Raw genomic sequence first — 16112 nt, 5'->3', positions numbered from 1 at the left:
TTTCTGTTCCGACAATTTTTTTTTTCATTTTTAATTTTAAAAAGAATAAAAAAAAATGGTCTGTTAACACTTATGAAATAATCATATAAAAAAACTATAAAAACAGATGCTGTGTTTGAAACATTGTTAAAATAGTTAAAATTTTTTTCAGTGGCGTATTTTTTAGTTATCGTTTCAGTATCGCTGTATCTTTCATGAAATGGTGTATCTCTTAAAAGTTTTTTATTCTATTTTAAACTCTACATCACTGTATAATACAGAGATATAGAATCTAAAAACCTTTTTAGAGATTCCCCTTTTTATCAAGATACGGTAGAATTATTCGATTAAATTAATGATTAACCGAAATTTTGATATTCCTAAACCAGTTTCACCCGTATTATATGATTTTTCTATATAGTATATGCAATACATAATACATAAATGATATTGCTTTGCTCTATTTTTTCACAGAGCGGCAAAAGCTATTGTGGTAAGTGGTAAGTAACCTGCTGTTCTAAATTGAAATATCCCTATTTTTATAAACTATTTTTCTTTTAATTACGGTATAAACTTTGCCTTTTTGACCTAAATTAACTTTGTTTTGAGTCATTGTACTTTGTACATAAAAAATGCAAACTTGGCAACAATTTAAGAATTTAATGTTGCTTAATCCCCTGTATGTATATAGTTTTCAACAGCATAATTTCTTTTGTTTTACGCACGACCGTTTATTAAAATTTGTATAAAAATAATATTACAGACATTGAACCTTTAAACGCCAATGTTCCTCCATTTTATCGTATTAAATGCTAAACAATGCCAATAATGCATTCTTTTATTGTTCAACCTCATCTTTTATTGTTAAAAAAATCGGATAAAATATTCTCTAAATTAAAAATCGGTCGAAGGGGTTGTTGAAAATTAAAATTTAAATAAGAAAAGCCACAACTACTAGCCTCATTCGACCACAACTCAGATCAAAATATATTTGAAGACTTTTTTTGTCATTGGATACAAAACTAATTATTGTTGTCACTAAAAAAAAGTTGTAGATGAAATCTAAAAGCTGTAGGTAAAAGTCGCAAGCCAGGTGTAAAATTTTTAATCATTTCAGAATGTGAGAGACCTTTGACTCTCAAATATTACGTCTGGTTCCAGATCCATAAAAATTAATAAATAAAATACGAATATCAGTTAATCAATAAAAATTTTATTTTAAATAAAAAACGAATTACGTTATCTAAATGACAAAAACAAAAAATAAAATACAAAACTTAACGCCTATGTCGACTATGTCCACTACTACTTCCGCTTCCGCTTCCACCTTTCTTATGTAACATTTTTTTACTTTCTTCACGACGTCTTTTATTTATTGGATTTCTAGGATCATTTAAATCATACCAAGCATCATCTTTTGTGTTTGCATCACGTGCTAATACTGGTACATTATCTGCAAATGATAATTTATGTGCCAGCCTAAAAATAAAAAACAAAAATAAATTCGACGTTCAATATCGTTCAATATTTTTTGTTTATCCTTATCGTTGTCGGACAATAATGAATATTCACACCGGAATCTATATGCCGCGTAAGTCAAACTGTAAAAAATGACTCAAAAAACAGGAAAATCCAGTTTATTAGGCTGTTAGACTAATATTTTATCAGTTAGAATAAGAAATTTTCTAAAATCGATCCAATAAATCCCTCCGAGTATGGAATTTCGAATAATATCTCAAAAACTATGCATTCAATCAATACATCGGATACAAATGTATCCGATCTTTATCTTTTGGATCGAAAATACTGGTTGTATTGTGTTTTATCGGAATTGAAGATATAAATCTTTCTCTTTTTCTTAAAACCCTTTCAAAAAATCGATAAAGTAATAAAAAACGGATTGATTTGACGATTGGTCGATTATTTTCTATAATATCGCCCAAAAAGCTGTTTATGGTAACTCTGACTAACGATCTAATGTGGATGTTTTGATCTAAATGTAAGGTCAAAACATTAGACTCATTTTAATTTGCCAATTTGGTAACAATCACAATTAAATAAGCAAAAAGATAAAAACTGATTATCGATGTCATGTGATAATGACTAAGACCAAAGATAAGGAAATTTTATTTAAATATGTAAACTTATAAATCCCATTTAAGATAATTATAAACTCAGATTAAAAATTTATTAAGCTTTATTCAATGTACAACTGAGAGGTTAGGTTTCATGCGACTGATCGCGTGGGTTACATGTACAATAGCAGCAGAAAATAATACTTACCAAGTATCATCTTCATTTTCTTCGTCTTCATCGTCTAACGGTTTAGTTTGAGCATCATCATTTTCTCCAACTTTTTCTTTGGCTGCACCTAATTTCTGTTGAAATTTTTTCAATAATTGTAAAGTAAATTCTTCCCTTGATGCTCCTTTCTTTGGTAAAGTTTTCTGTTTTTCAGCATATTTAACGATTGTGTCATCGTAATCTTGTAATGTTTCACTACGTTTTGTTCGTTCTGTTTCAGTTTTCTGTTTTTCTTCTACATGTTTCTTTTTATTATCTTGAAAATCTTTTTTTAAGTCACGTATTTCTTTTCGTATATTTTCCCTGTAAATTGTTAACAATATATTAAGATCAAGATTATTATCCAAAGGTTAATTAACTCGTAGTTCAATTAAGATCTTTGTTTTACCTAACACGCCCGTTTGAGGACAACGGTCTCTTAAAAACAAAATTTTGGTGTTATTTGAGATATTCCTTTTATCCGATTTGTTTGTGTTAATTACCAAACTTAAAAATTTGCAAAAAATCTCAGAGAATTTGTTTGGTTTTTATGAATTTTGAAGAAACTCAATAAATAAGAGTTCTTTTGACCCAAAAAGTACAAAAAAGGACGACTATTTTCTATGATATTGCCCAAAATCCCACATGATTATATTTTAGAGAGATTTTCGGGGTTAACGGGGGAATTAGTCATTTGGCAGACAAATTAACTGGGTTTTCTTGCGATTTATAAAATTCCTTACATTTTCTTTTTCTTTTCATCATGTCGATCTTTTCCAAAATAATATTCTTCCTCTTCTTCTTCATCATCTTCTTCTTCATCCTTTTCTTCAACATCGATTTTCGTTGAAGATTTACTAGATTTTGGTTTCTTACCATCACTACCTTTTAATTTCTTCCGAATATTTTCTAATTCTTCTTGATGTAATTCCACTTCAGAAATATCTCGTTTTTTATCATCATCAGTTTCGACTGCCGGTAAAGAACTAAGTTTTGGATCGTCTAATAAATCATGCGTCGATTTACTTTTACCAGAGAATTTTTCATTTGCAACTGAAGCTAATTCTTCATCTTCTTCAGCCTCTTCTCCAAACGATAGTAATTTGAAATTTCTAAATAAAATTTAGAATTTATTAATATCAAACAAAGTTATTTTTACAACAAATTGGTCTAGGATCCAAATCTTTAAAAATGATTTTAGTCTTTGTTATTCAATTATCCTATACTAGCATGATACCCGCCCGCTTGGATGGAGTTAAAAGTAAAGGCAGCCGCGTTATAGCCTTCATCTTCCTTGCTTTCACTTATCTTCCTTTCATAACACTCGCAATAGGGATAGTAATTGTAAAAATAGATGTACAGTTTTCAATTTTTGTTTAATGTAAAATACTTATAATGCATTGAGTATATCAGAATGCATTGAGTATATTTTCATTCAAATACATTTAGTAGTTTTTGCGTGAAAGCGTAACAAACAAACTTACTTTCACGTAAATATAGGGATAAATGTTGCACAAAACTAACATTCATCAATTTTAAGCTTGTAGGGCAATTAGAAAAATTCCTAGCCCCTGAGAATTCCACGACTATGCAAATTTTTGACAGTATGAAAGTTACGTGTGACTAGCCAAAACAAAAAAAACCTTTTTTATGAATGAAACTAAAAATAAATTATTTATTTTAATAAATGGGCACGCGCAAATATTGGCAAATAAAATTAAATTTTTGTTCAAAATATTAAAAAAACTAACTTCACCCCTGTTTTTTTCTCCTTTTTCTGACTCTTCTCCTTATTTTCTTTTTGCTCGGTAACTCTTGGTACAATATCTTTAAAAGGATTTAACAGAACTTCTGTTTTTAAAATTTTATTTGGATATTGTGGTCTTTCATCGTGATCAATAAGCCCATCTTCTAATTTTAGCATATTATAAATAGTCTCGCCTGTGACTTTGCCAAAAATCGTATGCTTATTCTGTAATTCAGGTGTTGCACCCATTGTGAAAAAAAACTGTGAAGCATTATCATCTTTACCAGCATTCGCCATTGCCAACAATCCACGGCGAGTAAATCGTAAACGTGTATGGAATTCATCCTAAAAATATGAGCACAAAAGATCAAGGTTTGTTTATAAAAGCTTTTTCTCTAATTTTTACCTTAAATGGTTCTCCATAAATGGATTCACCGCCTGTTCCATCTCCATTTGGATCACCACCTTGAACAATGAATCCTTTAACAACACGATGGAATATCGTTCCATTATAGTATCCTTCTAAACATAATTGAATAAAATTTCTGCATGCTTTTGGAGCCTCTCGTGTCCATAATTCTACATCAATGTCACCTACTGTGGTTTTTAGTAAGACCTTCGTAAAAATAATGAAATTTAATACATAAAGTAACAGGTTTTGATGTTTTTTTTTTTAATAAAATAAAAACGTACTTTTCCAGATGTCGGAGGCTCTTGTATGTAAATATTACTCATTTTTATTCAAATCTTGTAAAAACTAAATTAAATTGACTCCAAATTAATAATTTGTCACTAAAAAATTAACATTATTTAAATTTTCTTAAAAATTGGTTACTTTTGACGTTTAAATATTTTTAATGTGTAAAACCGGCTTTTTGTTTACGCAAAGTATGAATTACACTAGGTAAAAAATAGTTCAAGCGACATGAGCGAATTTTTTTACGGTTTTTATAGGTCGGTGAACTCGAAGATGAACATTTCATAGAAATACAGCGTTCCGTTTTCTTCAATATTATTGTAGCAAACCTTCTGAACAGATTTGCTAACGAACTTAAAATGACTGGGTCTGCTCTTTGTTTTCCAAAGAAATATAGACAGCGAGATTAAATTAGATCCTAACTTTGATACTAGTTAATTACGAAATCTTTTGTCTCATAACCTTTTATAATTCTAAGAACTTGTTTTTCCCCGTTCCTTTTTTGTCTGAACTAGAATCCAAAAAATTTCATGATTATTCCCTATCAGAGGGTAGAGCCACAGCGGCTGAACTAAAATCCTGTATTATTTATCGGAATTTTCATTTTGTAACGAACTGTAAAAATAAGGAATCTTTTTTAAAGGAATGAATGAATGCTTGATGAAATTTTTAAGAGTTACAAATGAATTCAACAAGATAATTATCGTTACTTTTAAAAAGAGTTCATATAAAAAACCTATTTCTCTATTGCTAGTTAAAACAAAATAAGTTGACAACAAAATATTTCAAAAACAAATATTAAAAATGTTTTAATGTAATTAATTAATGTGTTTTTCTTCAATTTTACATTAATTGTAATTAAAGTTAAATACGCCACTGTTAATTACAAAAATTTAATAGATTTTAAAATAGCACACATAACAAAGTGCATAAACCAGCGGACATTGATAGATGCTTCCCTCTGGTTTATTCAAAACTAAGCATTCAATCGCCCGTTGTGGTTGACGAAAAAAATTTTTGTAACAAAACCAACCACTCCCGGCCTATAAAAAATTTGATTAGTTTTAGGTAAGTAAATTAAAATTTTATTAAAAAATTATTAAATTTAATATAAATTGTTTATAAAAAACATACTTTGATAAATTTTTTTCAAAATTGAGTACAAAATTAAAACGTGGAAGATATAACTGTAATTGAATGCCGACCGAATTAATATACAGTCATAGCTTAACAATTTCTCGTTGTAAATTTTGTTAGAAATATCGTAATTTATTTATAAAAATATTTTCTATGTAACTATTTATTTTTTTCATTGATTTGTGTTTAGAACTTTTTTTCTGTGTGACATTTGTGACATTTACGAGAATTTTAATTGTGATAATCTTATCTTATGAAAATACGTTTTGTTTTAAATTAATTTTGATTTTATTTTTCGAAAATATTTATAGCAAACAGCAGCAAAATGGCTGTAAATGTATTTTCGACGAATGTGACATCGGAAAATCTGTCAAGGCATGATATGTTGTTATGGGTCAACGATTGTTTATCAGCTAGTTTCAGTAAAATAGAAGAACTATGTACGGGGGCTGCTTATTGTCAATTTATGGACATGTTATTTCCTGGTTCTGTACCATTAAAACGAGTGAAATTCAAAACAAATTTAGAACATGAATATATTCAAAATTTTAAAGTTTTACAAGCTGGATTTAAAAAAATGGGTGTGGAAAAGGTTTGGAAATTTTTTTTTATAATAAATATTATTTGTTAATTTTTAGAATTGTTGTGATTAATCTTTCATTTTTTTTACCTAGAATATTTCATTTTATTACTTTCTCATATAAACTGAGTGTTAATTTATGAATAATTCGCTTAATTAGTGTATTTCTATGAAATCTGAAACAGGATGTCCAGAAACCGGGAATTTTTAGTGTTAAAAAATTGTGGTAAGACGTAGGAATCATTCAAATCCTATCATTTTCCGTTTTCAAAATTTAGTTTTTCGAATTAAGTTTAAAAATTCTAATGACGTTAAAGTTCAGTTTGTTTCTGAGGGGAGTGATTTGGGAACCCACGATTTTATTGAAACTTTTTGGTACATGTTTATAGGACTCCAAGTAACATTCAGCTGTCATAGGAGACCTAGTCATAGTAGAGCATAGGGCTCCAGAATGTAGCCCAAAATTATTTTGAATAGCTTATTTTACCTTAAAATGGTCATCTAGTAGGTTTTTTTTGGTCGCTGATCGGAAATTCCAAGTTTTGGCACAAAAACATCAAGTATTTACCGCTTAAACTGTGCTCTGGGAGATATTTTAGGTTGCCGATTTGAATCGGATGTCAAATAACATCCGATTGGGATTCATTATAATCCATTCAGTAGTTTTTACGTGAAAGCGTAACAAACAAACTTTCGCTTTTATATGGGGATAGGGATTTGTCGTCAGCCTCGAGATTGGGTAAATTGTAACAATACCCTGGACATCCTAAAAAATATTAAAATTGTTCGATTGGATATATGGTGGCCCCCTTCATTTACGGAGGAACTAGTTTTCAGTTGTTATATTAAATGGACGGATAGTTTGATCAGATGATTTCTTCTAAATTTTCGGAAAAAATAGTAAAGAATTTGATTTTAAAATCCGAAAAACTTGAAATAACAATGGAATTAACTTGATTAAATATTCGTGGCCACCATAATGATTTAAAATTTGTTTATATGAGAAAGTATAATCGGCATCATATCAAAATTTCTAAATAAATAAAATAAAAAAATAACGAAAACCACAAAAAAAATTATAGGTAATACCAGTAGATAAATTGATAAAAGGCCGTTTTCAAGATAATTTTGAATTTTTACAATGGTTTAAAAAATTTTTCGATGCAAATTATGATGGTCGTGAATATGATGGCTTTGAGGCTCGCGGTGGTATACCGTTAGGGTCGGGAGCCTGTGAACAGCATCATGGTGCTGTGAATTCATATGCACCACCGCCTAGAGCTGTCCCACAAAGCCGACAGCAGGGTAATCATATTTCAAATCAAAATCACAATAATATTTTGAATAGTGTAGCCTATATACGGATTATATTACTATATTTATTTATTTTTTTGTAAATCGGCATGTTTTTATTAATTTACACTTGTACACAAATCTCCTTTTTTTTTAGTTTTATTTTAAGTCTAGGGCAGTTGTAGTTTTTGATACCCATTACAGAACTGTTAATCTAGAAAATAAATCCGAAATCTAACAATCCTTACTCAGAAATTAACTTCTCGTCAATTGGTTTGTATGGTTGCTGATGGAAAATGTACGAGTGCTCTCAACAAAAGCATATCCATGCGAAATTGTGATTTTTCGATTTACGTTCGCTAAGTTGGGTAGAAATATCCTATTTCTGGACAATAAAGCAGATTTTCGCCTAAAATGAAGATTTGTTTGTGGTTCTGGACAAAAATTTGATTTGACAACCACTTTATGGGCGTAAATCGAAAAAGCAGAAGTTCACATGGATATGATTTTGTTGAGTACACTCAGGCAAACTTTTTTCATCAGCTCTCATAAAAATCAACTGGCGAGGAATCGATTTCTGGATCAAATAACTTATTTCCTCAACTAGATTTTGAAAGAGTGTTGTCAAAGTCGTGTTGAACAAGTTTTGCTCCAACTAAAATTTACGAAAAGGGGAAAATTCTCTAGGTATGTCTTTAACAACAGGGTTTCAAATATCTAACCGTTCTGAAATGACTGTCAAATACTGCTTCTGGCTCTAGACCTATTTATTGTATATTAATTTTTATTTTTAATTGTGTTTATGGGTAAGCATGCTTTTATTTTTCATTTCACATAAAGTTATGGTTGATTTCCAGCATTGTTTTAGAATTATATCCCCCGCCGTTCTTTGTAATTCTCTTACATGTGGTTTGATTTTCAATAGTTAAAATGACGTATTTTCGTCGATTGATATCGTCATTGAACTTGTTTTACCATAACCTTGTCCTTGGTATAAAATAAAAGACTAATTAGAGTAAAATCGATACAGAATGACGAATCGGTTGCCCACATTTGAACAAGGAAAAATAAAAATGGATTTTTAATTAGTAAATTTTTCTCTAGAAACAGACGCCTGTCTGTAGTGACTGTTTGGATTAATAATGGCGACTATGCAAGAACCTTTTCTATTCAATAATCTACAGTGTTAATTAAGAATTGAGCTTAACACTGAATGGTTCCTACAAAATTTCAGAACCTTTCTTAAATATCCCGTTCGTTGTCTTCGACTCAAATACCTAAATATTCTAGCACACTATTAGACTCGTTTTAGAATTAGATAGTTAGGAAACTGGTACGTATTATACGCTTTTTAGAAAATTAGAAACTTTTCAATAATTTAATTTAATAAAGGAACTGTCTTTTATTCGAAATAATTCGAAGGATGACTTATGTTTTTTTAAAATTAAAAATAAATCAATATGGTCGTTATTGACAACCTATTAACGTTAATTTCATCAATAATTGAAGGTGTACTAGACACACATAACATAAATTTTCAATGTCACATCGAACACGTAAATAATGTTATATAAACATAATAAAATATTTATGTCTTGAATATATAACACAAAGTTGATTAATGAAGTCTTAAATTACATATTTGTTTTTTTTTTAACCTCCGTTTGTAACTTTATAATAAACTAGTTATGTAATTTTTTTTCTTACAAGCCGGGTAACTTGTTTTTCATTTTATTGATATGAAGTTCAAATAACATCACCTAGATTCCAGAGTAAAATTATTATGAATTTTTTTAATTGAATTATTATCAATAATACTGTTAATTTCAACGAACAACCAGATTCTAGCGTGCGGTGTTCTCTATCGAGCGTATATCTTGTATGCGTGTTTTAAACATAATGTAATCTGGAAGTGGGGTCAAATAAATTATATATTTTATAACTTGATATGCAAATAAATACAGGGTTTTCCAAAATGAATAGGAAGTTTAAAAAAAAAATCAACTTGTAATCTTAACACAATAATTTTTTGGTTTGGTGGCATAATAACTAATTTTTTTAACATTTATGTAACACTTGGAAAAACAAAACATGTTAATAGAAATTTTCTACAAAAATATAGTTAGGGACGAATTAAGGATAGAGATTTTCTTTGATATCAAGTAAATGAAAATTCGGACGAACTTCTATTAAAAAATATTTATTCAGGAGGTGAAAGACTCCACAAAAACCTGGAGACAAACCGGCCAATATTATCCACGCAAATTACTCCAAAAGTACGATTAAAACAAAATTATTTTGTTTTAATTTTGTTTTCCCTTGTACTTTCTTGATGATTTGCGTACATGAAATAAAAATGTCGAACCGAGTATTTCAGAGTAAGCTAGACCTCAATTTTTTGAAAAATAATGAAAGAAATATTCCATCTGGTATTTTTAACGACGTCTTACTAGAATAATAAAGCCATCAAGAAACGTTCGGAAATATCCATCTTAATTAGGAATTAATTAATCTAATTTATGATTGTCTGATCGCAGATAAATAAATTAACAATGAACCTGATGAATAATAAATTCTTTAATTATTATAAACAATTCACCATCACCGGAAGCGATTCATGACTTACTTGAATATTCAAGTAACTTCATTAATTCTTTCACAAGTAATAAAATATATTATTCAATTATCCCATATTTAGAAGAATTTTTATTTTATTTATTTCAGTCCAAATCATTTTAGGATTTTACTTTTAAATAAATATTTTGATGAAGTAATTTTTGGAAATCATATCTTTTATGGTTCTTTGGACAAAATCTCCCTAGAGTCCTTGAAAAAGACGTATTTTTTTATTCTTCGTGACTGATCTGGAGGCCTGCCGAGCCCTTCCGTTTCCCTTCTGGTTGCCCCAGTGAGCAACTGCTCCTTTGCCAACCCTCAAATCCGCCACTGATTGTTAAACAAGTTGGGTACATTATTCAAGATCAGAAACCGAAACTATTTTAGCGAAGAATTTTCATTTGTGTCCTTTAGAGGACACTTTATTCAATTTAATGTGACATCACATAGCTTTTAATCAGCGGATCATCAAGACGCTTTCAACGATACCTCATTTATTAAATTTTGACAGTAATTAGAATTTATGAGGGAACAGATACATACATACATACATACCGGTCAAACACATATATCCCTTGCCGCTGTCGAGGTAAAAATCGGGGTGGAAATCAGATACACTCAGCATTCATAGATCTGGTAACAGAAGTAGTATTTGATAATTTTATTAGAATGACTGAAAATTTGAGTTGGTTGTCAAGGCCGATTCTATTTTCTTACAACGGAAATTTGTACTTCCAGGAGCTTATCATGCAGGGGGTGTAGAAAATTTTTTATTGTGATTGATGAAGTTAGATTTCCCTTACACGGAGTGCTCATATATATGCTCAAAAAAATCATTTTACCGATATTTATGTGGAAGCCTCCACCGTATTCTTTTTCCTAAAATGATTTGACTGAATGATTTTTTGTTTGTTTTTCTTTTGTTTCTATTAGATAGTACCGATTGATAAATTAGTAAAAGGTAGATTTCAAGATAACTTCGAATTTTTACAATGGTTTAAAAAATTTTTCGACGCTAATTACCAAGGTAACACTGGTTACGATCCAGTTATCTCCCGAGGTGGTGTTCAATTAGGTAGCGGTGGTGCCAATTGTCCCCGTGGTAATTCTAATGTACATGCTCCACGTGCATCAAATACGTTCCGTCAAGAAGTCAAACCACCCGCTGCAAAAGCCAGTAATTATTATTTTTTATTTGATTATTATTTTGTAATTTGTTTTTTTGGTTTCATTTTTTGTTGTCTATTTGCGTTTTGTTTTGTTTTTCATAGATATGCTTTTTTTATTTATTTACACATAATTCCACACATCACTGTTTCTTTTATGTAAATTAACGTAACGGATTTGTTTTTTAATATTGCATGCCCCAACACTTTGTGCATTAGTTAATTGAATTAATATAAATAATATGTAAATATATGGTTGAGTAAGTATTAATGGGTCTGTTCAGAACAACTTAGTGCTAACAGGTCTAAGTTAGAAACTCTACGTATTTGAAAAATAACATCAGTGCTTCCTAGTTAAGTGTACAGATTATTCCTCGTATGTGCTAGGTTTCTAACTTCAATCGCATGGCCCTAAGTTGTTCTGAATAGGCCCAATGATGTAACTGATTTTTAAAGGTTAAATAAGTTTACATTTTTTTTTTGGAAGAAGACAGTCCCCGGGACAACATCTTTAACAAAAAGTGTGCTGTCCCGCGGACTATAAACTGATTGTAGAATCTTTAAAGACATGACACGTCTCAAAAGATTGCTTAAATTGGCAAACATTTTTTCACCTATGTGTTAATTAATTAATTGCATCAGTGTCATCCAATTCGCATGAATTCCGTTTTAGACATGTTATAAATATTTAAAAAATTAGGATTATTTATTATTTATATTAATAATAAAAAAATTAATTTTTACATACTTACTCCACCATATTTAGTGATAAACTTGCTTTGTTTGTGCTACTTTATTTAATCTTAATGTCTTTTACCTTTTTCGATTAAAATTTTCAAAAATAGAAATGTAAATTAACATTAACAAAATATATACCAAGAGCAAGACCTGAAAAATTTTGATCATGCACTGGACATCTTGAATTGGGGATGTAAAGGATATTAACTAAGCCCCTCGCCCGAAGAATGGGTAGTGATTATGATCTTGGACGCCATTGACGTCAATTGTTATAATTACTTCAAAAAACATTGTTAGTCTACGGCGATAATTCTTATTCACGTTTACTTCGAAATATAACGATTCATCGATTGTTCTCTTTTCATTATCGACATAGAATCTTGACGCCGTGTATACTATCGATAAAAGACGCAAAACTAATTAATGGCGTCAAGATTTTTTCATATTTTAGTGTAAGACGGATTATTAAGCTAAAATCTATGTATCAAATTCTCGGCTTTCGAATTAATTTTAAATTTAATTTAAATAATCAGCAGATACGCGATTTATTAAGCGCTTTTAATTTTATATTATACGTGATCTTAATCGATAAAGACAAGAAGAGCAATTCAATCCATGATCAAAATTTGTTACGTCTGGCTCTTGGTTTAATATAACATTTATAGAGATATTAAAAGTGATCAGAATTACTATTAAATATTATAACTTTGGTCAAAATATTCTTTAAATGGTGGTAATAAGTCAAATTTAAATGGTAAGATTGTTTTTGATTGGCTAATCGAAAAAATATGTTCTGTTAATCTCATCACCATTTAAAAATAGAAATTACATTGAACGATAAAAAGAAAAATTGAGTTAACTTTAAAATGAGGTAACTTGCTATTGGGTAAAATCCAAAATTTGATAGTGGACAAAAATCATGAATTATTTGAAAGCGCTAGCTTGGGAATTATAGGAATGAGGGAAATATCAAAGAATCTTAGAAAAGACTCAATAATAAAATGAATTTTTATATTTTTTAGATTTAAGTTACCTTAGACACTTTTTATCTAAATCGCAACAATCTCCCAATTATTTTAGTCCAATTTCGAAAAGCCAATCAGAAATAAAATCTTATAGTAATTCCGATCACTGTAAATTTTTTGTAATTTTAAAGTTCTTCACATGTAATACAATTTTGATTTATATTTTAGTGGCTAAAGTGCAACCAACACGTCCGGCTGTAAAACCAATATCTGGTGGCAACAGTGTGTCAAATAGAGGAGATAACGGAAAAGTAGAAGAATTAACTCATCAGGTTGGCGTTAGTTCTTGAAAAACTTCTCAATTATTCAATTATAATTTAATAATGATTTTGTTTTTGTTGATTTCAGTTAATTGAAATGAAATTAAATGTGGACGGGCTTGAGAAAGAGAGAGATTTTTACTTTGGAAAATTAAGAGATATTGAAGTGTTATGCCAGGAAAACGATAATGAAAAATTACCTATTGTACAAAAGATTCTTGAAGTACTGTATGCGACTGAGGTAAGACTCTTAAATAACAATTCGTATAAAATTAAAACCTGGTCAATAATGCAAGCCTTCGGAATGGTGTAATATTTGTCTTGGAAGATAAACTTCTGAAAGATTTTTGTCTTATTTTTAAAGATCCATCAAAAAATTTGCATCACGTATCTATCTATCTATGTAGGGGGGTCCTTTAATTTGATTCATTTGTGTACTCATAAACTTTTACACTCAGGCCGAATCTTTCTTATTTTTATTATTTCAAACCCAAGAAACAATAAAACTAGAAACATGATAGTAAAAAAAATCACTTGTGATTGTGTTGTCATGATAACCCTTGATGCTAAGAGCCAATTGGAATCACACTAAATTCACATTTTTCAGCTTGTTTCCATGTGAAATTAAGTTATATATATTGATTTACAAGTTGAGAGCCGAACCTTTTATCATCTTGCATGTTATTCCCCAACACTTCATCCATGTTTAATAATTTTAATAAAATTTCATCTTTATATTCATAGGAAGGATTTGTACCTCCAGAGGACGAAGTACCGCCTGCAGAAGATGAAGAATACTAAATATAGTTTTATGTGCACACACATCATCATCGTAAAGCTTAACAACAAGCTACATACTAGCTTTTGCTGCAAAAAAAAGTCTAAAACTCTAAAACAAAAAAAAACATGTTTCATTTCTTTTAAAAAAAAACTAGATTGCCTCCTAAATTTTTTACTCCTTGCTCGGAATCCAAAATACAAAAACGAAACTTTTTGAAATTTAAAAAATGTGTTGTTAAAATTAATATTATTACAATTTTTCAATGTTATTATAATTATTATAGTTCTGGCATCTTGTTTTTACACTTGTGTGTCTGACCATTATCCTCCCAACTTTTCCTATTACATATATTATTATATTTAATGTTTTTTTATTGCGTTTTTTTATTATTATTAATTATTGAATGAAGGAACAAAATCGAAAAATTGATACTCTTCTGTAAAATTAAAAAAGTTTAATTAAAGAGTGAGTTATATTTAATATTTGTGAGTATTATACATATATAAATCTCAAAAACCAATATTTCATCCAATTCGTTTGATTTTTTGTGTAATTTTTTTGATATAATCGATAAAAAATTGAATTTTTTTAATTAAAAAGTATAATAATAGTGTTTCTCTTGTAATGTTTCTTTTTTTTAATTTTTTAAAATTGTTACGACATTTATTATTAATTATTCTTGCAGATGTGTTATTATATTCAACAAATATTATTGATAAAATGGTGGAGACGCTCTTGATTGAAATAAAATTTGCATTATATATGAGAAAAAAATGGACCGTAAAATGTCTTTGTTGTGTTATTTTTAACCTAGATTGTTCACCGATTTGAGTATTAGAGAATTTTTGACAAGATACAGTAGAATCTCGATAACGCGCAAACTTCATGGGAAGTTCTGTGTTAATGAGTTTTCATTGCTTACAAAATAAGATATAAACTTAGTAAAACTCATTTCCTGGATAAAGATTTGATGGCCTGATCACCCCATTCCATGAAAATCTTAATACAAAATACTATTTTTTCAATTCCATTCGGATAAGAGTTTGTTGAACCGAACTTAATTTTTTAAAAGCGTTTAGTTTTTCGATTTGATGAAAATGTTCCACGTAAAAGTTTTACAGCAAGAACTAAGATGTAGCTTAATTGACAACTTAAGTGTCCCGAATTGCGATATTAGGTACCTAATTTCGAGATACTTGTGCTAAATTTACAATTGAGTGACAAGTGCAAGTCGAACAGAATCATCCAATGGACTGTATGAACTGATTATGTTAAAATTAAATTCTGTTGAAATCACGATTTCATGGAGATCACAATAAAATTTGACGCTTATCCGGCTTATCATTCGTTACCTCAACTTTAATAGCTCCTGATGTATCTTAAGCGTAAGAGATTTGGCTACGTAAAAATTGAAAAATGAAAAATCTCGAGAGCGTTTATTTTTAATTTTGGCTTTTCCAGAGTACTGTCCAGAGGTCTATAAAGAATCAGTAGTTCAAATGTTAACCTGTACTTCTCGATGCGATTAGCAACAGAATAGTTTTACCATGGTATGCAGAACTAATGAAGAAAATTTAAAACCAATAAATATAAAGCAAGATATTCCAAATTTCAAAAGAGAAAAATCGGTGCAATTGGCACACAAGTCATATATTCGAAAAGGTAATAATAACCAATTGGGTTCGCGGGATACTTGGGATAGCGAATTAGATTGTCGCGTCACATCAAAATTTAATATATTTAACTGCAGAATTCTGCAGTACGTTATCCACGGCTAAAAACATGTTATAGATTATTTAGTGATAATTTA

The 16112-nt window shown here is 29.4% G+C and overlaps 2 protein-coding genes across 5 annotated transcripts; one reads left to right on the top strand and one right to left on the bottom strand.

Annotated features, from left to right (window-relative positions):
• Positions 1 to 1228: 1228 nt before the first annotated feature.
• Positions 1229 to 4839, bottom strand: LOC123300181 (spliceosome-associated protein CWC27 homolog). Its single transcript, XM_044882692.1, has 6 exons — positions 4703 to 4839; positions 4416 to 4625; positions 4014 to 4354; positions 3006 to 3374; positions 2263 to 2586; positions 1229 to 1458 (listed from the first exon to the last, which is right to left on the bottom strand). The coding sequence occupies exons 1-6, from the start codon at positions 4742 to 4744 to the stop codon at positions 1257 to 1259; spliced, it is 1488 nt and encodes a 495-aa protein (XP_044738627.1). The 5' UTR covers positions 4745 to 4839; the 3' UTR covers positions 1229 to 1256.
• A 779-nt stretch (positions 4840 to 5618) lies between these two features.
• On the top strand, positions 5619 to 14659 carry LOC123299558 (microtubule-associated protein RP/EB family member 1). 4 transcript variants are annotated; one of them, XM_044881785.1, is made up of 6 exons: positions 5619 to 5774; positions 6155 to 6435; positions 7506 to 7728; positions 13430 to 13539; positions 13610 to 13762; positions 14266 to 14659. In XM_044881785.1, exons 2-6 carry the CDS (start codon positions 6169 to 6171, stop codon positions 14320 to 14322), a joined length of 810 nt encoding a protein of 269 aa, XP_044737720.1. In that variant the 5' UTR covers positions 5619 to 5774; positions 6155 to 6168; the 3' UTR covers positions 14323 to 14659. The 4 variants fall into 4 exon arrangements, with proteins under 4 accessions (XP_044737720.1, XP_044737722.1, XP_044737718.1 ...); XM_044881787.1 differs by having other exon boundaries at positions 5620 to 5774; positions 13430 to 13533; positions 14266 to 14658; XM_044881783.1 differs by lacking the exon at positions 7506 to 7728 and adding an exon at positions 11266 to 11509 and having other exon boundaries at positions 5620 to 5774; positions 14266 to 14655.
• The last annotated feature ends 1453 nt before the right edge of the window (positions 14660 to 16112 follow it).

The sequence above is a fragment of the Chrysoperla carnea genome, chromosome 5 (assembly GCF_905475395.1).
Source record: "Chrysoperla carnea chromosome 5, inChrCarn1.1, whole genome shotgun sequence".
Lineage (NCBI taxonomy): Eukaryota > Metazoa > Arthropoda > Insecta > Neuroptera > Chrysopidae > Chrysoperla > Chrysoperla carnea.
The sequence above is the reverse complement of the archived record's forward strand: the minus strand, read 5'-3'. Positions and strand labels throughout refer to the sequence as shown.

What these genes read in the sequence shown, in the direction of transcription:
- LOC123300181 (XM_044882692.1), bottom strand. Translation starts at nt 4,744, where the DNA reads ATGAGTAATATTTACATACAAGAGCCTCCGACATCTGGAAAA. An exon ending in GATGAAAAGAAAAAGAAAAT is followed by an intron (nt 2,587 to 3,005) that starts GTAAGGAATTTT and finishes AACAATTTACAG; the next exon opens with GGAAAATATACGAAAAGAAA. An exon ending in GAAAATGAAGATGATACTTG is followed by an intron (nt 1,459 to 2,262) that starts GTAAGTATTATT and finishes TTTTATTTTTAG; the next exon opens with GCTGGCACATAAATTATCAT.
- LOC123299558 (XM_044881783.1), top strand. Translation starts at nt 6,169, where the DNA reads ATGGCTGTAAATGTATTTTCGACGAATGTGACATCGGAAAATCTGTCA. An exon ending in ACCACCCGCTGCAAAAGCCA is followed by an intron (nt 11,510 to 13,429) that starts GTAATTATTATT and finishes TTTATATTTTAG; the next exon opens with TGGCTAAAGTGCAACCAACA. An exon ending in AATTAACTCATCAGGTTGGC is followed by an intron (nt 13,540 to 13,609) that starts GTTAGTTCTTGA and finishes TGTTGATTTCAG; the next exon opens with TTAATTGAAATGAAATTAAA.